This window comes from Panthera onca, chromosome D2 (assembly GCF_046562875.1).
Source record: "Panthera onca isolate mPanOnc1 chromosome D2, mPanOnc1 haplotype 2, whole genome shotgun sequence".
Classification (NCBI taxonomy): Eukaryota; Metazoa; Chordata; class Mammalia; order Carnivora; family Felidae; genus Panthera; species Panthera onca.
The window spans coordinates 29,184,457-29,208,511 of record NC_138349.1 but is presented as its reverse complement, the minus strand read 5'-3'; the positions used below and the strand labels follow the sequence as shown (position 1 = coordinate 29,208,511).

General features: G+C 44.6%; 1 protein-coding gene across 4 annotated transcripts in view; it reads right to left on the bottom strand.

The window, feature by feature from the left end:
• Positions 1-24,055, bottom strand: part of DNMBP (dynamin binding protein) — a 111,788-nt gene that overhangs the window by 28,997 nt on the left and 58,736 nt on the right. Inside the window, exon 1 of one of the 4 annotated variants that reach the window (XM_078434724.2) lies at positions 15,594-16,987. The exons of 2 other annotated variants lie outside the window; for them this stretch is intronic. In XM_078434724.2, coding sequence (XP_078290850.2) covers positions 15,594-16,755 — 1,162 coding nt within the window. In that variant the 5' untranslated portion in view covers positions 16,756-16,987. Of the gene's footprint in view, positions 1-746; positions 1,431-15,593; positions 16,988-24,055 lie in introns of those variants that run through there. One more of the 4 variants, XM_078434725.2, reaches the window with a different exon arrangement.

The window sequence follows — 24,055 nt, the reverse complement described above, 5'->3', positions numbered from 1 at the left end:
AATATGTCCTAAGGAAAAAGTCTGATCTAAAATTTTAGTATCTGGGACAACCAAGTGAGAGAAGGTGGCCTAGCCACTCGCCGAGCTGCAGCGGAGATGGGCTGTGAACCCTGAACTTCCCTACTCTAGCTGGGTGACCCCGGCAAGTCCACTCTTGCCTCTGGGCCTCAATGTCCTCATCCGTAAAATGAAGGTAATAATGTTCACTTTACCAAGCTGCTGAGGGAATAAACAAGGTAATAACTTGACACAAGTTAGTTTTTTTCCCAACTTGGGTCAGAAAATGCTGTCCGCACCAGATTAAGGTAAAATGCACCACGTAGAAATGCTCTGTCCAGACTACAACATTTTGCTTTTCCGTAAGAACAATAAAAGCTGAGGAAGCCCAGTAGCAGCCTACACTGCAGGGTGTGGACCAGATCCCACCCCTCCCCCGCCCCCCCCACTCCCCAGGATGGCCCTGGAGGTGTTTAGGAGCTGGAGCCTAGGCTGACTGCACAGATTTACTTTCTGGGATAAAACAATTTGTACTGGGTTGTTTTTTGCTTTTGTTCCCCTACCCAGTCCCCCCGCCACCCCCCCACCCCCCGCCCCAACAAAACCTTGATCCCACCTCCTCTCAAGATCTCCCCAGCCCTCAGGTTAGTGCGCATCATCAGGCTCCTTACACGGTGTTGTGAGGAAGGGATCCAGTGAACCCGCAACTCCACAAACCAAAGCAAGAGTAGCAGAGAAAAGCCACTCACTTCTTCCTTCCTCTGAAAGCTGGCTCCAGGTTGGGTGGCGAACATCTCAGAACTGCCCCAAGGTCCCAGGCTGCCCCGGCTGCCCCACCTGTTGCCCCGGGCCCGGCATCCCAGGAGGCACCTGCGGCCCCAAAAGGCTGCGGTGAGGACGTGTGTGTCCCAGGGTAACCGGCCGAGTATGGTCCTCCCAGGGCTCTGGAATGCTCCGCAACCCCCAAATCCTTTGAATAGGGTAGGCATTTCCCCCAGGCTTTCCCACATTTACATATGAATCGCCCGAGCCCCCTAGGCTATCGCGCCGGGAGGTTCTAAAGGATGGAGCTGGAATCCTCCAGAGGGACCGAGCTGCAGAAAGCGGCCCAGCTTTGCTCAGACCCCTTCCCCTCTCGTATTCCTTTCCTGTTCCTGACACCATCGCAATTTCACTTCAGGGGTTTTTGACCCAAGAATATTACCTCTCACTTTGCCTGCCCCTACTAAGCTTTGTTTGGGGGGATGCTCTTTTTAGGGAAGAATTCTGAAGGCCCATCCACCTCTCCCTTAAGAGGCCATGCTGTGAAGTGGGTGAACTTTGTCAATTTTGTCTGCCCTAGGACCTGGCTTTCTGCAGCATCCCCCTGCCCCCCCAGGCCAGCCCACCAGGCTGGGGCTTTGCCCAGAGACCTGGATCTCCTTCTTTGGGGACCTTACCCTACTGCTAACAGAATGCAGATCTCAGCTGGGCTGCTCCCAGCACAGCAAAAACCGCACAGAGTAGTTCACAGGGACCCGGAGCCCTGCTCACAGCTCACAAACACTGACACTTGGAAAGTAACTGGGAAGAAAAGAAAGTTGCAGAACAAAAGGTTATTTTTTGCAAGACAAAATAGAGAAAAGGGAAAAGAGAGAAAAAAGAAATCCTGCAAAAAATCACTACACATTTCCATAAATGGACATAATACAGAAGTCCAAAGGAAAAGGGATTGAAGGGGAACACGCCGCCCTCACACCTCAAGGAGGGAATTGGATTGAGGGTAGAAGGCTCAATGGGGGCCTGAGCTGAATCAGCACTTAAAAATTTTTTTTTAATTTATTATTTTTTTTATTTTTTATTTTTTAAAATTTACACCCAATTTAGTTAGCATAGAGTGCATCAATGATTTCAGGAGTAGATTCCTTAATGCCCCTTACCCATTTAGCCCATCCCCCCTCCCACAACCCCTCCAGTAACCCTCTGTTTGTTCTCCACATTTAAGAGTCTCTTCTGTTTTGTCCCCCTCCCTGTTTTTATATTAATTTTGTTTCCCTTCTCTTATGTTCCTCTGTTTTATCCCTTAAAGTACTCATATGAGTGAAGTCATATGATATTTGTCTTTCTCTGACTGACTAATTTCACTTAGCATAATACCCTCCAGTTCCATCCATGTAGTTGCAAATAAAAAAAAATTTTTTTTTAACATTTATTTACTTTTGAGAGAGAGACAGATCATGAACGGGGAGAGGCAGAGAGAAAGACAGACTCTGAAGCAGGCTCCAGGCTCTGAGCTGTCAGCACAGAGCTCCAGGACATGAGGACATGGGGCTCGAACTCGGTGCTTCAACTCACAAGCCCTGAGGTCATGACCTGAGCTGAAGTCGGATACTCAACCGACTAAGCCACCCAAGTGCCCCTGAATCAGTACTTTTTAATCTCACAAGAATCCATTAATGTATTGCCAGTAATTTAAAATAAACTGTCATACTAAGAAACGTCTCTATTGGTGAAATTTTGAGCAATCTCCGAGATGACAGCTTTGATAAAGAGCCCTTCCCACCGCGTCTAAAATCTCACCGTTCACTTGTGAGGCCCATCTGGTTGGAAGCCCACATTGTGGCTTCCCTCCACCATCTAGCGCAGCTCCTTTCAGCTTTATGTTCTAACAAATACTTCTATGGCACTTTCTGTGTGTGTGAGGTGCTGATCTAAGCACTTTATAAATACTGGCTTATTTAATCCTCATAACACCACAACCACACTGTGCCCATTATACTGAGCAGGAATGAAGACAAACTCAGTAACTGGCCCAGTAAGCTCAAGACTGGCTCCTGTCTGGGCCCCTGACCAATAGCTACTCTGCCTCCAGGCCAATCATGGGAGTTGTGACCTAAATTCTACCTGTGGGTTCTGGGGGCCACCCGGTAGCTACTAACCAAACAGAGTGGCTCCAAAGCACAACTTAACCCCTGTAAAGCCACAGTTCACCCACTATTAAGTGAACAATTATGTATTGAAGCATATCTGCATATGTTCCTATGATTATATCTATAAAACCCCATTTCGTATCATATAAATAATCCTTCAGACAGAATCAAATCTAGTACTGTAATACACAGTAAATATTCCATGGTATTCTGGATAGTTTATGGCTGAACACATGTGAAACAAAGGAAAAGACTTATCTTATCCTGTCTTTTGACAGCTTTCTGACTTACATATCCATCATCTTTCTCAGGGAAGGGGAGAGCTCCCTTCAAAAAACCTCAGCTCTTTCTTGTTAACCCTGAAAGACACGGTACCCAAAGGGATAGGGCAGCAGGTAGAAACTTTTAATGCTTTCTCTTCTTCTTAAAAAAAAAAAAGTCAAACCTTTTAACCCAGGAGTCTACTTTTAGGAATTTATTACATGTAAATCATTGGACAAATGCACAAGATGTACATATAGGGAAGTTCTTCAATGTGTAAAAAAAATTTACAAACAGTCTAACCAGAAACTGCCAAACTTTCTCCAAAAAGCGGCCTGGTTAAATAAAGTATGTCATATATCTGTATGACAGACTACTATTGTAGCCATTCAGTACACATTTATTTTTTTTTAAGTTCTTTTTTATTTATTTTGAGAGAGAGCGTGAGTATGAGTGGGGGAGGGACAGAGAAAGAGAGAGAGAGAGAGAGAGAGAGAGAGAGAGAGAGAGAGAGAGAATCCCAAGTAGCTCCATGCTGTCAGTGCAGGGCCAGATGTGGGGCTTGAAGTCACGAACTGTGAGATTATGAGATCATGAGCTGAGCCGCAACCAAGAATTGGGCTCTTGACCGACTGAGCCACTAAGGTACCCCTGAGTACACATTTATATTTATTAACATGGAATATTGTCTATGAAAAAGCATGTTACAAAATAGTTAATGAAAGAACTGTAATTCTGTTAAAAAGGGAAAATACTTTCAGTGTGTATATTTGAAAATGCATAAGTCTTGATAGTGATGGAAATTCAGGTATCTTTCCCTTTCTTTGACTGTATTTCCTAGTATTTCTACAGTGAACATGTAATGTTGATATAACAAAGAATAATAAAGTGGGGGGGGGGAACATCTGTTAGAAGATGAGAATAGTCTAATACCAGCAGCTCTCAATTACTCTGTTAATCCATTTCAAATTCTTTCCTCGCTTTTTAATAACCTGAGGTTTCTTTCCTGACCTGAAGAACGTGGGCAAGGAGACACTGCTGAAGCAACAATTTGCCAGTCTCCTAAGAAAAGCAAAACCACACTACCTTTTGTAAATTTGCTCTTCTTCCCCCCAGGCCCAACCGGAGGAATCAGAAATCCTGGTTTTCCTGATCTCCACACGACTCAGGCCAGGCCACCCAGCCCCCACCAAGTCTTCACCTCCAGCACCTACAAAACTCTACTGGAAGAAGGTTTACTCAAAGTAAAACTTCACGGGCTGTGGTCACTGGCTTTTCCTCAGGGCTCACAGCCACCCAACTTCAGAGAGGAATCATCACATTTAGGTCCTAAATCTCAACAGCAACTGAAAAAAAACGTTCCCTGTGGCTCGTACTCATTAACCACCCGCCTACTTTGGCAAGCAGCTTCCAGCACAATCCCTGCTGGGAAAGTTTCCACCTCAGGGGGAAGCTCAGCTCAAAATTTTTCATTTCTCCTTTCCTTTTCCAGGCCCTGTGGCCTTCAGAAGGGCAAAGGAGACAAGTGCCCAAAGTACAGGAGTCTGCAATTTCTTACACTGCCAGGATGGGAAGTTTAATTCTAGGACCAACTCAAACACCATTTTTGGACACTTACCAAATACACATAAATCCTAGAGGGGTGTGCTGTTGGTGTGACATTATTATTATTATTTAATCCTTAGGCAGCAGAAATGAAATTATCAAGAGGGCAAAGATAGTTTTCATAAAATAATTCACTAAAAATAATTTATCACTATTTAATAAGCAAGCTTTGATTATAGTCAACCAACAAAACTCTATACACAAAGCTTTATTTTCTAAGCACACACACATCTGATATTGTATTTACCAAGTCTCTTGAAGGAAGTTATTATTGCTCACATTTTACAAATGAGGAAACAGGGGCACAAACCAGTGAAATAGCTTGCCTGTGATCACAGGGCTGATAAAGCTACATATTCAAAACCAGCATCCCAGACCAGTGCTTTCCGTGAAGGGTCAAGGCCTGTTCTGGATTATGTCTTCTCTGTATGCACAGGGCCATTTCTGGCATTATATTTCCAATTTTAATAATGACACTACAGTGATGTTTCAAAATTTGCTCATGTCCGTGCCCCTCTGGCTATTTTTCTAACATACTCTATAAAACTAGACTTTCTTCAACTTCTGTGAGATGGTTTACTTTTAGTCCTTCCGTTTGCCCTCACAGTATTTTATGTATCTTTTATAACTGTGTAACTCCCCCACATCAATTCACCTGAATTATAATCTTGTTCAAGTTATAACTATAAAACTTATGAATATTTATTTTTTTAAGTTTATTTATTTATTTTGAGAGAGACAGAGTGCACACAAGTGGGGAGGGACAGAATCCCAAGCAGGCTGGCTCCATGCTGTCAGCACAGAACTCCATGTGAGGCTCGGACTTATGAACCATGAGATCATGACCTGAGCCAAAACCGAGAGTCTGCGCTTAACTGACTGAGCCACCCAGGGGCCCATCTATGAATATTTAATAGAGAGCTACCAGAGTGCTAGGCGATGGGGCAAACGTAGAGAAAGCTGAAATGCCCTCAAAGCTTTCTTTAGTCTCATCAGGAAAGTCATTTCATCTGTCCCGTGTTCAAGAACAGCAAACAGAATAGGGCTAAACTAGATGTCTTTAAAGTTATTTCCATTTGACTTAATCTAGTTGAACAGGCAAAACATAAGTTCATGAAACAAAAGAATAGTAAAAAATTGAATCAACTTAAGCATTAAGGGTTTTGGTTATATTTATTTCAATGAACCCAATCTCTCAAAATAAAGATTATTTCCAAGTATGATCCAATATTTTGATGGTAAAATCTCATTAAACTTTGGATATCTGTCATTACATACTAGTATCTTATTTTCTAGTTGACACATGGAAAAATATAAAACCTCAATACAAGGAAAATATAAATCAGGTTTTCCCTAGGACCCCAATCATAAGTGCCATGTTGGTTTAAACAAGCTCTGGGCATCTCCTAGATCTCCCCTGGCTTCCATTTTGGGCCTGTTAATGATGCTACTTCTAGATCTTGAGAGGGCAGCAGGTGTAGTGAATATAGCCCTCAAACTACAAAAGCCCTGGTATGGAGCCCTGCCTCCCCTCCTACCTGTGTGATCTTAGACATGTTACATGACCTCTCTGGGCCATTGTTTCCATGTATATGTAACAAAGGGGCCTTGTTGGTCACTTCCAAGATCTAAAATCTTACATGACTTCCTACTCTGTTACTTAACTTACTCCTCTCAGTTTGGAGTAACCACATCAACTTCTTTTTTTTTTTTTTTTTTTTAACGTCTATTTATTTTTGAGACAGAGAGAGATAGAGCATGAACGGGGGAGGGTCAGAGAGAGAGGGAGACACAGACTCTAAAACAGTCTCCAGGCTCTGAGCTGTCAGCACAGAGCCCGACGCGGGGCTGGAACCCACGAACTGCGAGATCGTGACCTGAGCTGAAGTCGGACGCTTAGACGACTGAGCCACCAAGGCACCCCAACCACATCAACTTCTAACTAGTCCCACAAGAAGTGCCACTTGTATGTGTCTTTGGACACATGTAGACAGTTGGCCACTTCTTTTAGTGAGCCCTGAGGACTAGGCATGTGCTGCGATTATTATGGAACCTAGAACAGTGTACTTCCAGTATTTGTTTCCTTCTTAATCCTTGAACATGACAAGCTCAGCTGGTCTCCCTGCCTTTCTGCTCACCTACTGTCCTTTAAGCCATACAAAGGCCTCTCTAGTCCCTGGATTAGACTTTTCTCTCAACTTCCCTCCTTAAGCAGCAATACAACATAATAGGTACTATTTTACCTTTTCTTAAAAAAACACTGCCAAGTCACATTTATTCTAGGTGTGTGATGCCAGTTCAACTTTTGAAAATCAAATCATATGACCAAGTCAATTGATAGAGAAAAAAATACATTTGTAAAAATCTGACATCCATATACAGTAATAAATACCAGAAAACTAGGAATAGAGCGGAACTATCTCAATTTGGAACAGAACACTGTATTAAAACCCTAGGGTGTTTACTTTTTGCCGTACATATTCTGTGCCCCAAAATAGAATTTGACAACACACATTCACTGAGCACCTACGATATGCCAAGTATTGCTGGGTTCTAGAAACGCTACCTTTACCACCATCACAAAGCTTAGACTCCACTGGACTTTTGTGCATACCTAATCCGTAGTTCTTAGCACAGCAACTGGTACTTAATAAATGGCAACAATTATTATAACTTAGAGTGCCCTGAGCACTACTCTGCTATAGCTGGGAGAGAAGACATTACCCAAAATTTATTTTTTATTTTATTTTTTTTAGGGAGGAGAGGAGAGAGAGAATCTTAAGCAGGCTCCATGCCCAGCATGGAGTTTGCCACCAGGCTCAATCTCACAACCCTTTGATCATGACCTGAGCTATAAAAATCAAGAGTCAGATGCTTGTGGCGCCTGGGTGGCTTAGTTGGTTGAGCATCCAGCTCTTGATTTTTAGCTCAGGTAATTCTCTTATGGTTTGTAGGATTGAGTCCTGGGTCAGACTCTGCACTCACAGCACAGATCCTGCTTGGGATTCTCCCTCTTCCTCTCTCTCTGCCCCTCCCCTGTTCACTCTCTCTCAAAATAAATATTTAAAAAAAAAAAAAAAGAGTCAGATGCTTAACCGACTGAGCCACCCAGGCGCCCCTACCCAAAGATTTTTGAAACATCATGAACTATCCTAACTTTTATGAAAATTTTAGGTACAATTTTGTACATAGTTACCCCTATGGCACTGGGGTAAATGAGGTTTAAATCTTCTTTTATGCAGGGCGGGGGCTGGAGAGCAAGAAAACTGAATTCCCTATCTCCAAATCACTGAGGAAAGAGCTAGAAGAATTCTCTAATATTTTTTGTCTAAGTATTGCTGTAAGGTCAGCACTAAGTAGAAGCATCTCCACATTTCAGTAGATGCTAAGACGCACAGTTTTGCACATTCTAGCATTTCTGAAAGCAAGATATGTTTTCCAAGTAATAGCATGTTAATGTTTAATCAGAAGTTTTCTTTCTATTGGTACATACAATCATTCAGTGTCTTATAACAGATGGTGTTTTAGATTCAATGAAATGCAATATATTCTATCGGTCTCCTCTTGGTTTATGATAAGAAAAAAAATGGGTTTCTTAAAAAAAAGAAAAAGAAAAAAGGGGTTTCTTGATATGGTGGAATGAGGTCCGCTGTGGAACCACGTATACAGACATGTCCCTTCCCACCAGAAATCACTGTGCGTGGGCACTATGGCTTTACAGCCTGATGGTCATGCCCAGCATGGGCACTTCCTGGTTTCTCAGGAAATAATCAAATTGGAAAGCTCTGGGGGATCAGGCTGGGTATGTCAAGTTTCTGAGCTCCCACTTTGACGTTCCATTTAAGGCTAGGCCTGCCATGGTTTTGCAAGTTAGCAGCTTTGATTCACCCCTCCTCCCACTGCACCCTCTAATATCCCCAGGTCCATGTGAAAGGAGATGCCCCACAAGGGCACCTCTTCCTATCCACACTCGACGTCTTGCCTTTCCTTCATATCTTTTGCTTTTACAGAGACCTGGAATCTTCCCAGGCCAATATTCCTATGTTTTTGGTGAAACATTATACGAAGACAATTTAGGTAATGGCTTGTGGAAAAAACATACAACCTTCCTTGAGAATACAGCTCCTGATGGCAGAGGCAAGGGCTTTGGGTTGGGTGGGAGTCTGCCAGACTGGATCATTCCAACCACAGGATCATCTGATTTTCTTTCCCAGACTTCAATTCTCTCCCAGCTCTTGGGGATATATGGCCCTACATATATTGCTTTTTGCCTCCACATATTTACCTTTTCCTCTCCTTTACCTCCTACCTACCCATCTATCCTCTAACAAGCAACACCTTGATTTTAAAAAGTAAACACATGAAAGCCGTGTCCAACTCTGTGCCCCTTCAGCTACAGTCACAGGTCTTTGGTTCTTTTTGTGAGAGGTCTTGAAAGAGTGGTCTTCATGCCCTCCTTCTATGACTGCATCATCCATATAAGTCCTTTGCAAGTAATTCTGAATCATCACGGTTCCGACAATATTGTCTTTTCAGTCAACCAACAACCTCTTCGACAAATCCAACGGCATTATCCTTGATTTCCTTGGGCCACTTCAAAGCACTGGCCATTCTCTCTTATTTTAAATTCTCTGGTTTTCTCCTGACCTCTTCGTATGATCTCGCCCTATGCCTCTTGCTGGCCTCCCTCCTCCTCCCCCTTCCCCCAAACTGTGGCTCAGTTCTCAGACACCTGATCTTCTCCCTAGTTGCTCCTTTCCTCAGAGAACGTATCCACTCACAGTTTCAGTGATTACAAGTGAGGAGATGGTTCCCCACAGGCAGACCCAGCTTGCCTTATTCCTCAGGCTCTGCTCCAAACTAGCATCTGGTTTCTAAGATTTTAATACTCCAGTGCTCCACACGCTGTGGTTCCTCCTTGTCACCACAACCATGTATCTTTGCTTATAAAGTTTCCCCAGCCAGGAATGTTCTCCCTGCTTCTCTCTGCCTACGTCAACCTCCATTACTCACTCTCTTCAGCTTTAGCTCAAGTTCAAACATCTTCCTTAAGTCTTTTCCCATAACTCAAGACTGAGCTTTCCCTCTTCTGACTGTCCACAGCATTCACCATCTAAACCAAATATTCGTGTACTTTATTACATTATTCATATTTTTACATTTGCCTCTTCAATTGATCTGGAAACTTCTGTGTGTGTGTTGGGAGTGGGGGAGGCATCCTTCTCCGGATACCCCCAATACTTGGCACAGTGCTGAGTACAAGTTCTAGTTACCAAATCCCTGTTGAACTGCATTCAAAGGGGATGTGGGATCTGTATACTGGTGAAAGAATGATGGCAGCTCATGTTTATTTTGCATTACTACACGCCAGGTTCTACTGTGCGGTTCTAGGTACTTCTGTATCTATAAACTCACTGAACCCTCATAATACTGCCACATAGTTACATCATCTGGTTTTACTGATGAAGAAACTGCAACATAGAGGGATTAAATAATTTACACAAGTTTACACAGGCAATAGGGCCAAGTAGGGGAAAAGGTATCTAGTAGTTCCCCTTATAGGACTTATAAAATTGTATTTTAATTATTTGCTTATATGCTGTTTTCTGTTTGAAACCACAGGTTCCTGAATGCAGGCACAAGTCTTATCCATCTTCTCCGGTGTCTCAATAGGGACACAGCTGGCATTTTGGCCAGGACAATTCTACATTGCATGGGACAGGTCTACACACTGAAGAATTTCAGAGTCCCTGGCCTTTGCCTTCTAAGCCCAAGTAGTCCTTGTACCCTGCCACTATAACAGCCAAAAGATACCTCCACCCAGTTCCACATCCTGGGGTTGGTCTGGGCCAGCCAAGCCTCAGAACGCCTGCCCCCTCGAGCCCACTGCATACCAAATCGGCACCATCAGTCATCCATGTAGCCGTGATTTCAACCAGGTGACCCCCCCATCCTGGACTTCACCTCTACCATTTGGACCAGGGATTTGTACCTAATCAATGAATGGTTAGTTCATATGATGAGGACTAAAAAAAACACAAGGTGAGTCAATTACACTCACTCTCCTGGGAATCTGAATTATGAACTATCAGCCAGGTCAGACAGAAATAGAAGCAGAAGTTGCAATAATGTCCCAAAGACAGTGTTGGGACGAGTATGGTTATATGTAATGAAAAGTGAAGAGGGTGCAGAAACTATGAGTAAATGGGAAGTGCTGGTCTGCAATAAGAGGCGACCATGCAGAAGTTCAGAGAAGGGTACAAACGTCATGAGAAAGATGGTCCCTGAAGGAGACGCAGAAAGTGAAGAGCTGGGCCCAAGGGTAGCTGGTTGCAGCCCACTTGTACCAGAGCAGTAGCCTCATCCCTCCTCAGGATCTTCAGGCAATCTAGGTGGAACCAGAATGTAACACAGTGTTTGGTGCTCAGTACGGTTCTGTTAGATAAAAATAGATGAGTAGCTAATATGTATTATAAGAGAATGAAATTAGAGAGAGCGGCACAAGGTGCTCTGAGAATGTCCAGCACGTAAATGACAGTGGTTCCACCAGCACGACTCATCCTACCCACAGTGAAATTCCACAGTCTGTTTTGCTGGCCCTTAGTTACTGCCCAGTTAATTCCCAGGAGTATGGCCCCTGTCTCCAGAGTGGCAGAGACCTCTTGGCATCTATTGCGCTTGTGGCCTCTAATCAGCATATGAAATTAACCAGGATGAAGAGCTAATGTCTTGGATTGACTGGCAGACATTTTATTCCAATAGTTTGAATACAGTCTGCAGCTACAAAGACATCATGTTTGTATACTTGCAGTGAAAAGAAACCTTGACCCACAGAGTCCTAAAAACTGCGCTACCTGTGGAACACTGGCAAAAGTGCCTTCAAATCTGTGCTGGTTTTTATCATCTTGGGAGAGAACAAAACAGATTTCCCTGGATTCTGTTGTTCCACGGCAATTACCGTCCAAACTTTAAAGGAATCGTGAGTATATCTTCATCACCACTTCCCTCCTAAACCCCATGTAATGTGCTTTGCACCTTGGTTGCTCCTCTTCTTCACCCCATCTGGCAAATGCAAGGTCTTTCTTTGGTCCACACGCCTCCTGTATCTCTGCTGCATGTTACATGGCTACGCCCCCCTCCACTTGAAGTCTCTCCCCTGACTTCCCTAATACAATACTTTCTGCTTTTTCTAGGTTCATTTATATGGCATGAACACAGAGCTGTGCTTCTGGCTTCAACCCTGGTGACACAGTAAAAGCACTGGTCTGGGCATCGGGAGACCTGGATTCTATTCCTGACCTAGGGACTGATTTGGGACATATATTTCAATTTCTCTGCACTCCATCTCTTTGGTTATAAAAACGGTGGGTCAGATTTAAGTGTTTTTCAAACATTTTTTTTTTTTATGGTAGCCCACACTTTACACTGTGACTCAGTATATACATGACATGTAACACGTGCGTGAGGATACACACATGCTCACACACACACATGAAAGTATCACATGCATACTTTTCCTACACGAGATGCGCTACGAAATTTTCTACTCCCTTTTATTTTTCAAGAATGCTGCTTATAACCCACGGAAGAGACTTTAAGACCCAGTCATGGGTGGTTACCCATTATTTATAAAACACTGGGCTTGCTGATGTGTCGTGAGACAGGAGGATGCTACTGAGCCCTCCAATCCTGAACCTCCAAGCCTGGACTCTCACCTGAATTCCATGTCCTATTCCTCTCTGTAACAGTTCCTCATTTACATATCCTAATATCACTTAACCCATAGTTAACACGGAATTTGAGGCACCGCGTCCCTTTCCCATTTATGTTACTAGCAAGTGTAAATCCTTGGTGCCGACTTTTGGTCTAGCAATGGGAGAGCAGCTTACATCGTACCAACCTCCCTATCGATAACTATTAGCAACCCTGGATAAGGCATTTTTTTAAAGTAACTGTGTTAAGGTATTGGAAAGCAACCAAAAGCAGGCCGAAAACTAGAGGGGAGAGGACTCAAAACAAGGGATGCAAACTAGGTTAGATCCATATTTATCCAAATTTTACTCCCTGAAGTCAATCCCTAGTCTTCTAGAATGTGGGGAAAATCAAGCAAAAATGGAAAGCCAACAACTGGCAATCTTATTGGGCTGAAGAGTCAAAGGCTCATTTCTGGGGCTGTGAAGTGGCTAGGTATTATGAGTGAAATCCTGGAAAAGAGGAAGCCACAGAGAGAGCAGCCCAAAATCTGTGCAGAAATTCCCCTCAAATCCTTGAACTATGCATGCAGGTGATGAGACTCCGGGAAGCCAGCAGAAAGCAGTAACAGCTAGAGGCCAAAAAGCCTGGCAGATATTCACAACTGCTTGGGGCTGAGAAGACACGGCTTGAAATTTGAGTCCCTCTAAGTTAAGAGATTCAATAAACACTTCATGTTGCACTGAAACATCAAAAAAGCTGCACCCTAGAAGTAAGACCCACCTCTCAGGAGGAGGGGCCCACACCCTAGGACTAAGGGCAAAACCCTAACAGGCATGCCCTAACAATCTCTAAGCCTGAGGCCTCCATAGGAGAATGAACTGATAAGGCAGGTGAGGGAAGGGCACATTGTGGTAGAAGGACTTGGTTTCTAGCTTGAGAGACAGGCTGGGAGTGGCCATTAGATAGCACCTTGTTTCTCAGATGGAGTAGGGGGAGGCAGGGGAGGGTGGGAGAGGAGGAAGGGATGGGACATTCCACGTAGATAATCACACCTGCAGACACAGGGCCTGAGGGCAGATGTTCAGTGGGGGTCAATCTGGATCTCAGGAGAGAGGGGACCATGCAGTGATAGACTGGTGGAATAACTTGTATGGCTGAAGGGAGGCGGGTGGACAAAAGACCAAGAAATCACAATTTATGAGCACCTACTATGTTCCAGGCATGTCTTTAAGGGTTTTATTTATGTTCTCTCACTGACACAGGTGTCATTATCTTCATTTAATAAATAAGGAATCTGAAGCTCAGAGAGATTAGGTAATTCACCTCAAGTTATACTATTAGTAAATGGTGGGGCTGAGACGTGAACTCCCAGCAGAAGACAGACTCTAACACTTGTTTCTGTAATTACATGTTGTAACTGTAACGTTCAGCAAGGACAGTGGTGCCTGTGCTGTGAGACAGCCAGCAAAGAATGTTAGAAAGCAAAAGGATTTCAGGGCAGACTAAGATTCTGTTATAGGCCAAGGAGGACACTAGTGGTATAAGCTAGGGATGTCAATTAAGCTAAATAGGAATACCATCAAAACTGAAGCCCTCGAGTATAAAGAGAGAGTTGTAAAAATGTAAGTGACAGAAGGGGGTACTGAGCTGGTTTAAGAGAGATCATAGGGCAAATTGCACCACTCGGGAGAGAAGGGCTTGACTCTTGTTAAGTCAGACAGAGTAAACACACTTAGATTACACTTAGGAGGCTTAATACAATAAGGAACTAAAGATAGGAAACAAAGTTCATGTACGGAACAGATGTGGGGGAAGGGAATAGGAGCAATACAAAAACCAACATAAGGAATCACAGAATCACTTGTGTAATTGTGTGTGTGTGTGTGTGTGTGTGTGTGTGTGTGTGTGTGTTTTGATTGTTGTTGATTTGAACTGGAAGGAATTTAGAAGTCATTCAATCCCTATCATCTCAGAGCAAAAACACACCTAGAAAAAAATGGCTAGCTGCTAAATACCTCAGCCTTCCAATTAAAGCTGGGCTTAGTTTCATTTTTATCTTTATAAATGCAGGTGGAGACCCTGATTGATCCAAAACAATGCCCTGGAAATTCTGGTTAGGTTAAGCCTGTGCCGGAAGCCCACGGATAAACCACTGGCACTTCTGGGATCACACCAGGGACTTGTCATGCCCCCACCAACAGTGAGCCTGTTCTGAAGATCTAGATGAGAGACTTCCCGCTCAGGAGGAAGGTGTGAGATGGAGTTTCTAGATCATTCACATTTTCTGACTCTAACCCTTATCCTCTGCTCATAACCTACACCACCCTCAAATCGGCCTCCACCAGAAAGTTGGCTTCGTGAGAGAATAGCGTAAATAAAAAGAAAGACTTAACAGGGAATCCAGTAATTATAAAAACAACCACAACAAAACAAAACAAAATGAACATAATTCATTTCAGAGAACAGCAGAAGACAAACTGGCAAGAAAGAAACAACCTCTACATTATAAAAGACTCTTAATGTATCATGTTACAAAAACTTCGTTAAGGCGAAGTGAGATGAAGTAATCTGAATGTACAAAGCATCATGAAGAATATAAATAATCCTCTGATTTCCAGAAGAGTTGTAGTGCTCATCATTCACTTAAGATTCCTGAGTGTAAAGATACAAACACTCTATAAAACAAATTAAATCTTCTTTTCCCCAACGTCTAAAGAAGCGTAGAGATGGAGAGAAAGATCCTGCCAGGAAAATAAATTTTCGCTTGGTGCCTCAGTAATGAACTTGCCATTCCCATGAGACAAAGAAATATTAAAGAAAGAATGGAAAGATATTTGGGATTAGAGACCCCTGACAAAACCAAGAATGATAAAGATATTTCCCATGAGAACACGGTCTCGTTCTGGAGGCCATGGTGTGTGTTTATAGTGCTGTATCTGCTCTTGCTCTGAAAAGTGCCTCCCAGAGGGATTAAATCTCTAAGGTTGTTCTCACTCAAGATACACTGAAAAAAGAATTTCGAGCGCCAGGTTCCTTAAGTACATGGGTGTTCCTAGTACCTAGATAACCTCCCCTTTTACCTACTTTCATGTTTTAGCATTCTCATAAGGCTGGCTGAGTTCGTACCTTGAGTTTTCTTCCTGTTTTGCACAAATTCTGAGCGTCTCAGGGTGCTGGGTGCTGTGCGGCGGTAGCGACTATTCCTTTTCCAAGCCTCAGGGCCATTTGTCTTTCTCTCGTCCTCTAAATGCCAGGTATTCTTTCCTAAGGAAGGGCCCTGCGGAATGCCGCTATGGTGTTCTCCCCGATCCCCTCTCGTCCACTGATTCCGCAGACCATCCGGGAAGATCCCTCTGCTCCCAAGGGCCATCATTCCTGCTCTGTCCATGCCACTGTCCTCCAAATCCTTCATCTGATGGGCAGAATCTGTTTCTCTGTAATTCTGAAATTTGTACTCACAGTTTGCAAATAGAGTGTCGTGGCCTTTATTTTCTGTATCAAAGTCACTCTGATCCACGACAGGAGTCTTTGTTTTGGGATAGATTTTATCATTTTGACACACACCTTTGTCCCCTTCATAGTATTCGGCAAATTCTTTACCTTCATTGACACCATTCAAATCTGGAAAGTCCACAGACTGACCATTAATATAATTCCCAGGAACCTGACATAAATTGCTGCGGTTTCCACAACAAATATTAGTTTCTTTACAATCCTCAGCATTATAATTAAAATTCCTGTGGTCCACGTGCCACTTTTCAGGTTGACCACCATTCCCCACAGGATCATCCAAACCACTGTGGCGAGTCTGTTGTCCAGTTTCTTTAGAGTCCTCAGGATTACAGTTCAGATTCTGACCATCTACGTAGCCATTCGTTTCCCTATATCCTTCAGCTTTCCAGCTTTCTGGGCTGCCTGTAAGCCAATTATCCTTCGTCTCGGGGCTCAGATTCCCATAATCTACATCTCCTGAGTTCCAGTAACCATCACAGCCTTGAATCACACTTCCATAGTCCATACAGTCCTTTCCACTTTCCTCTGCTTCCTCGTGGTCTGAACTTGGTTCACTCTGCCCAAAAGCCCAGTATCCACAATGCCTTTTTCTGAAGGGCCGATTGTGCCCTGACGTCCAGTTTCTGGAATCCGAGCCGCCTTCTCTGTAAAGTCCATCCAGCCCTGTAAGATCCCTCTTCTGTAGACTCCTGTGATCTTCATACTCCCAGCTGGAGCCCCAGTGCCCTTTCCTGCCCGCTCCTCTTTCTTTTCTATCTTTGTGGGTTTCACACATGTTCAGTGCACTTAAAGACTCAAGTTTTGCTTCCCTCTTCCATGGGCCTGGGTGGGGCTGAAATGTGGACAGGTGCAGTTTAGCCCAAGGCTGTATCCGTCCTTCTGAAAATGTCTCCCAAAGTGCTCGAGACACTCACTCTTCTTGCTCCTCCAGCTGGGAGCACAGAGAAATGTGGAGTTATTTCAACCTCGGATCCAATCAGTGAGCTGCTATATCTTTCCCCACAGAGGCCAGAAGATAATTAGTAACTAGTGTTCATGTGATTGGAGTTGGCAGCTTCGTTTGGTGTTTCCCTCAAGCTGGTCAAACTGGCTTGGCTGCTTTCTGTGCTGAAGGTGGAAGTATTCTGCTGTTCTAAAGGTTTTGTAGAAAAAGCACAGTGAGCAAGAACAGCCCCCTTTAAAAGCCAAGGTAAGGTCATCTATCAATCTCATCGGCCTCTTTAGATATTTCTGTAATCAACCAGGGGTATAAATAATGTTTTCATGTGCAGCTCAAACTGGACCTCTGTTCCTCATCTTCCAAGTTCAGCTTTCTAATCCTTAGACATCTGAAACTCTGCAGGTCTCCGTTTCCCTAAGAGAGAGAACTCTTCCTCCTGTGAGAGCTTTGCTTTTTATGGGAGTCAGGTTACCAGTTAGTGAGTACACACTCAAATCGAAAGTGGTTTCAACTCCTGCCTGCAGACGCAATGGGGCATCCCACTGAAAGGAAGAAAAAAAACTTCCTTTCTACTCTCATCTGGTGTCTGAGTAATTTTAAAACTGTCCCCTGCAAGAATGTAGTTAAGTATGTTTTTCACACTTCCCTTGATACGTGCCATGCCAGAGAAGCATGAACACCATTTTCTAAATCTCTTCTCCATCCAATCATGCAGCAACATTCAGGAACTGGGGAATAAGGTTAGGAAGCAGAAAGGTGCCTATAAAAAGACCTCTGTGGATCAACAAACATTAGATGGGCACCTATTATAGGTGAGGTATTGAAGAAGAGAGAAAACGTGAACAAGTCAGTCCCTGCCTCTTGCAATGCAGGAGCAACCCCACAACAGAAGATCTAATGTGACAGGTGCTATAACAAACACAAGGGCAATGCAACAAAGCAAAGTCCCCGGCAGGGCAGCTGGAGGGCATCATGGAAGTGGCGGCATTTGAGCAGTGCCTTTAAGCACAAGCAGGATTTCCCCAGGCTTTCTACATATGGAGGACTAGCAGATGGGGAACGGTTTGGAGGACGGAATACGAAGAAAAGTAGTAAGAGAAAAGGCTGGAGCGGTAGGTTGGGGCAGATCCCAAGGGACCGAACGCCATTTACTTCATTCAAGGGAGAGTACTGTGCTCAGACACAGGCTTTGGTAAGATGATTTAGCTAACTGGTCATCTATCAATGTCCAGGAACAGTTCTTTGAACCACTGTCTAATCCCTATTTGTGAAACAATATAGACCAGGGTTAGATGCTGTGTCAATAATTAGATGTTTACTCTTGGATGAACCACTCACTCAATCTGGGACTCGATGTACCCATCTGTAGACATCTAGGCCCACTGACCTCTATGACACCTCTGATTCCTTCAGTTTAAAAAATCCATGTTCCATTTTCCTCACAACTTGTTTTGTCCTTTCCTCAAATACCTAAGGCGCTAGTATGCACCCTTTGGCTGCAATCTCTGGATTGCCAAATCTTCTGATGTGAAGGTTTCTGTTCTGTTCCCTCACACCTTCCAAACCAGTAGCCATAGCAGCGGCAGCCCTGGAAGCTTCTATGTTTTCACTGTGAGAATGTGCTAGAATCGGGGCGAGGGCTAGCAAGCTGACAAAATTTTTTTTTTTTTTATCTTCAGTACCCTGCAAAGAGAGTACTGTATTACCCTTACTTTACTGCTGACAAAGAAAGAGACTCAGAGTTTCAATAACCTGGTCACATAAGGTGGTACCAGCCAGGGCCACAATCTGAACTCAGATCTGTTTGACTTCGTGGCACTAGACGAACAGGGATACTCAAAAACGTACTAGAAAACCTTAATTTCCCTCAAACCAAGCAAACGAACAAGTAAACTCTATCACGATCTAAGTCAGAGGTGGGCCACTTCTGAGGCAGGTGTGCTCACACTGGCCCCTTCCCTTCCCCTGACATTCCCTCTGTGCCTCCAGTCCTGGAGTCTGCCCGTGCCCCCTGCCACCACCCCCCAGCCCGGCCACCACAGGGCCGTTCCTCGCCATTTGACCACAGTGCACATCTAGACTGCCACATAAAGTAAGCCAGGCATACTTTTAAATACTGAAAATAAAGATTAATCTTTCCCCCACTGTTACTGGAAATAAAGTTCCCTTTAGCTACTTTGTATCTTCGATAAAGATAGCACTGTAAGAAACACACCTAGTACATCAACCAAGAGAAGATATAAAAGAGGATAAATGACGGAGGCCCTAAAGTGCCACAGGGCCCTGATGCTTGCTGTTTGTCACCAGAGTGGGGGCGATCCGCTGCAGTGACTATCTGTGCACCCCTCGCCCCCAGTAGACAGAAATACTGCTATATTCAATGGTAGGAGGGAAGACAGGCAGCAGGATTTAGAAGGAGACAGAAAGAGGGAGAAGGTGCCAGAAGGGTAAAGGAAGAAGAGGGAGGAGACTGGAAAAGAACCAGCAAGAACACGTGCCTCCCTACACTTCTGTTAATGTCTCTGTTAACTATGCAGGTCATGCCTCTCGTCTGGTGACCGACGCTTCCACACTAAGGGTGCCCCAGTGATGTTCTCTGATTCCTACAGTTCTTGCTGTTTTTCAGAGCACTGAGCAAATCTCTCTCTCATTTCACCTACGTCATTTTTTTTTTTTTTTTTAATATTTTTCTTTTTTTTTTTAATTTTTTTTTTTTTTCAACGTTTTTTATTTTTATTTTTGGGACAGAGAGAGACAGAGCATGAACGGGGGAGGGGCAGAGAGAGAGGGAGACACAGAATCGGAAACAGGCTCCAGGCTCCGAGCCATCAGCCCAGAGCCCGACGCGGGGCTCGAACTCACAGACCGCGAGATCGTGACCTGGCTGAAGTCGGACGCTTAACCGACTGCGCCACCCAGGCGCCCCTCACCTACGTCATTTTATTATGCGTGTGTAACTCCATTTATTACACTGAATGCTCCTTGGAGGCAAGGACCATGTCTAACTTATGTCTCAGTCCTCAACACATCTCTGCACATGGGTTACCCAGCAGGTACAGACAGGTTTGAGGAGCTGATGTTTGCAGCATTTATGGGGCACATGCTAGATGCCAGGCAGAGAGCAGGACAGCTTGGAGGTTAAGAGCACAGCTTTGCCAGCCCTGGGTGTGAGCCTGGACTTTGCCACTCACCAGCTCTAGAATCTTGGGGAAGTTACTTAAGCTCTCCAAGTTTGTTTCGTCATGTTTTCATCTTAAGCACAAAAGACGTGACATTTCTGTGGAACATAATTCTAAAAAGCCTCATTATTGATAAATTCCCACTACCTGAAACTTGAGAAACTTTTGTTCTGCCACCTGTATATCTAATGCAAGGATGGTTCTTGAGTGTATCTCAAACCAAGTCACAGGTATGGAAGGCCATGGAAGAGCCTGGAACTTGCTATGGCTTTGGGGATGGAGCACTGAGCCAAGATTCCCTTCCAGCCCCTCTTCAGGTCCTCAGAAATCATCAAGCTATCTGGCAATCCCCCAGGACTTTAGGACTTCTCATATTAAATGATCACCTTTAAAATTTTTTTTCATTAGTTTTTTAAATGTTTATTTATTTTTGACAGAGACAGAGTGTGAGCAGAGGAGGGGAAGAGAGAGAGAGGGAGACACAGAATCTAAAGCAGGCTCCAGGCTTTGCGCTGGAGCACAGAGACTGACGCGGGGCTTGAACTCACGAACCACGAGATAGGACCTGAGCTGAAGTTGGAAGCTTAACAGGCTGAGCCAGCGAGGTGCCCCTAAGTGATCACCTTCTTGAGGACATGCCTAAGAGCTCATCCTCACGAGTCCCCTTGAGGGTAACTGTTGCTGCCGCCCCTGTTCAGCCCAAGTGCCCTAGTTCTTCCCTGATCCTTCACAGCAAATCTGCTCCAGGACACCCCCCGGCCCTGCCCCGCCTCCGAGGCTGCAGTCCCCTCAGACCTGAACGCGCTCGCATAGCGGTCCTCTCCCGAGCATAGTTTAGATAGAAGTTTCCTCTCCTTAATACCATCTGCTCTCCATCTCTCAGAAGATGACTCCACTTCTGGCCTTCCCATAATACTCTTTCTTGTTGGAACTTATTTTTCCAGTCGCTTGCAGTGATCTAAAGCAGAGGGGCAGGTGAGCGTGTGTACTTGGCCCGCCTTCTCGAGCCAGCCTCTCCGGACCACCATTCTCCTGCTGGGAGTTCAATCAGTATCCTGCAATTCCTACATCCACACATTACTTTGTATTTTCCTTCCTGAGGACACGTGGGTTCGGAGCTCTCTGGCACACCTGCCCGAAGTGACACAGCCGTGTTCTCCACGAGCCCTAGACTAATGCTGGTGCCTCACTTTCTGTCTCTTCCTCCTTTATAATTTATTTCTGTTTCCTCATCCTTTTCCCTAGCAAATCTACCATATCCTACTGTGTCTGTATCCATACACTCTGCCTTCCCTCCTGTTAAAATGGAGAAACTGTCTCGGCTCTGATAACAGGCCAGTCTCTCTGCTGGTTCCCTGGATCCCAGTCCCCCTCACGCCTCAGAGACTGTGTTCCAGCAACAAGGCCCTCTCCCTCTGCTTCTGCAACGCAATCACTCCAATGGATCGGTCCCACTCACTGGACTATCTGCGTCTTCTCCTTTACTGGTTCACCTTCCTGGTCTTCTACACTCCCAAACACTGGTGTGCCCCAGGGCTTCTCCTAGATATGCAATTACCTAGCACATGGCAGGAATGCAGGGAACACTGATAGGACTGGAAATGTGGTTTGCAATCTTATTCAGTGCCGCTGCCTCTCAGCCTAAAGGAAGAATTTAAAGGAGACCACTACGGCTAAAGCTACTCATAGGACATCAGTGCTACAGCCTCTGGTGGTGTGGACAGAGGGTCTGGAAATAAAGGAGAAGAAAGACACCTAAGATCTAAAGGTTAAGTTCCCCAACAGAGGAAGAAATGAAGCACTAATGAAAAGCAACAACTGACTGGGAGGAGGGAAGGCAGAAGCAGAGAGCATTCTGGGAGCACTGTAAAAGGCAATAAGGGCTGGAGTGTTGGAAAATAAGAGGTGTTTGGGGGGAAATGTGATATGCTCTGAAGGGTGTGAATATTCGCAATGAGTCAGGGCTGTGAGAAGCACTTAAGATGTCTCAGAATTTATACCTCGTGATGAACTGAAAGGGTTATGAGTTAGGTGAGGGCTCAGAGAGATGAACGACCAGCGTGGGGACGTTGCTAGCATGAATGGGTAAGCATGTTGGAAAGCTGTATGACTTCCTGATAAGCAAGAAGCCAAAAGTGTATCTGTGCAGAAGGGTTAAGTATTTTTTTTAAAGATATCAAGACATACATATATTCTCTTATAGTTTTCAACAGATGAGAGTACTAAAAAATGCTATGCCTGACAATAAACTATTTTGGAAGTAAGTTGACAAGGGTCTTTTGGGGTCCCTCCTCTGTGAGCCCTTGAATTTCTGGGTTTTTCAGGTGCTGCTTCCTACACCCACTCTCAGAGATCAAGCAGTCCTCTCTCAAGTTGAAACACGCCAACATCATGGTGTGGCACAGTGACAGGGCACAGAAGGCTGTGCAATGAAACCGACCTGAATTTGAACCCCAGCCCTACCACTTACTAACTGTGACAGTCTGGGTCAACCTGGGCTTTCTCATTTGTCATATATGCACAATATGGAGGATTCATGAAAGTGTGTCAAAGACCTAGCACTCTGTGTGACAAGTAATAAGTGCTCAATTAATTATAATTGTGATCACTGTCTTACTCTTTCAGTTCCTTCAGCTAATGGTGAGGTTCAGTGCCTGGGCCACTTCTGTGTATCTATACTCTTTCTTTTCTTTTTTTTAAGAAGTAATCTCATTAAACGTTGTGGCTTTAAATAAAGTTTATGGGCTGTCAAAATTGATTTGTCCCAAATGTACGTCTCCAACCCTTACCCTTCCCCTGAACTCTGGGCTGTATATCAAACTTGCCTAATCAATACTTCTACCCGGATGTTTTATGGGCTCATCAACATGACCAAAACAGAGCTCCTGACCTCTGTCCCGTCCCACCTCCCCCACCAACCAGCATCTCCTGCAGTCTTCACCACGAATTGAGAAATTACTGGCAACTCCAATCCTTCCAGTTGCTCACCCGCGGGGTCATCCTTGACTCTTCTTGTTCTCTCACACCTCACACCCAATCCACCAGCAAATCCTACAGGCTCAGACTCAAAATATACCCAGGACCACGCACCCCGCATCATCTCCAGTCTACCATCCCGGTCCAGGCCGCCATCACCTCTTGCCTGCAGCATCACTGCAGTAGCCTCCCAACTGGTCTCTGTGCCCCTACCCTTGTGTCTTTCTGTTTGGCCTCCACACTGCAGCCAGAGTGACGCTATAACATGCACCAGATCTTACCGCTCCCCTGCTCAAAACCTTCCCGTGGCTTGTCTTACTCTGAACAATGAACTACAAGACCCACACCTTAGCTCTAGCTGAACTGGCCTCCTTGCTGTTCCTCAAACACTAGCTGCACATCTGCCTGCGACGATTTCGCCACCCCCCAAAAATGGCTTGGCTGGCTCCCTACAATCATTCAGATCTTCACGCGAATGTCACTTTTCAGTGAGGCCTTCCCTGATTCCATAGCTTCTTTTGCCTTCTAGTACATATTCATATTTCTACTTACTGTTTGCCTCTCCCCATGAGGGCAGAGATCACTGCCCTAACTCCAGAGCACTGCCTGGAATACAGCAGGAGCTCAATATATGCAGATTAAATGAACCTCCTGGAGTTTCTCATCTCTTGGGACTTGCTACATCTGGCAAAGTGTAGGCTGGGAGATGACACACTCAGTGGCCGTGTGGTGGCAGGAATGACTGTGGCCAAGGGTCCGTGCTAGCAGGAGGCAGGCAGGTCCTTTCACTATGTCCCTGCAAAGCCCCAGTGAAATCTGAAACCGATACTTAAAATCCCTGGATATATTCCAGTTTCTCCTCCCCTCTACCCTGAGCTGAGCGTGAGGAAACGTTCACAAAGCCATGCTACAAAGTTATGAATAGAGATTCTTTAACTAACTTAAAAAAAAAAAAAGAATAGTGATTCATGGGTTAATTA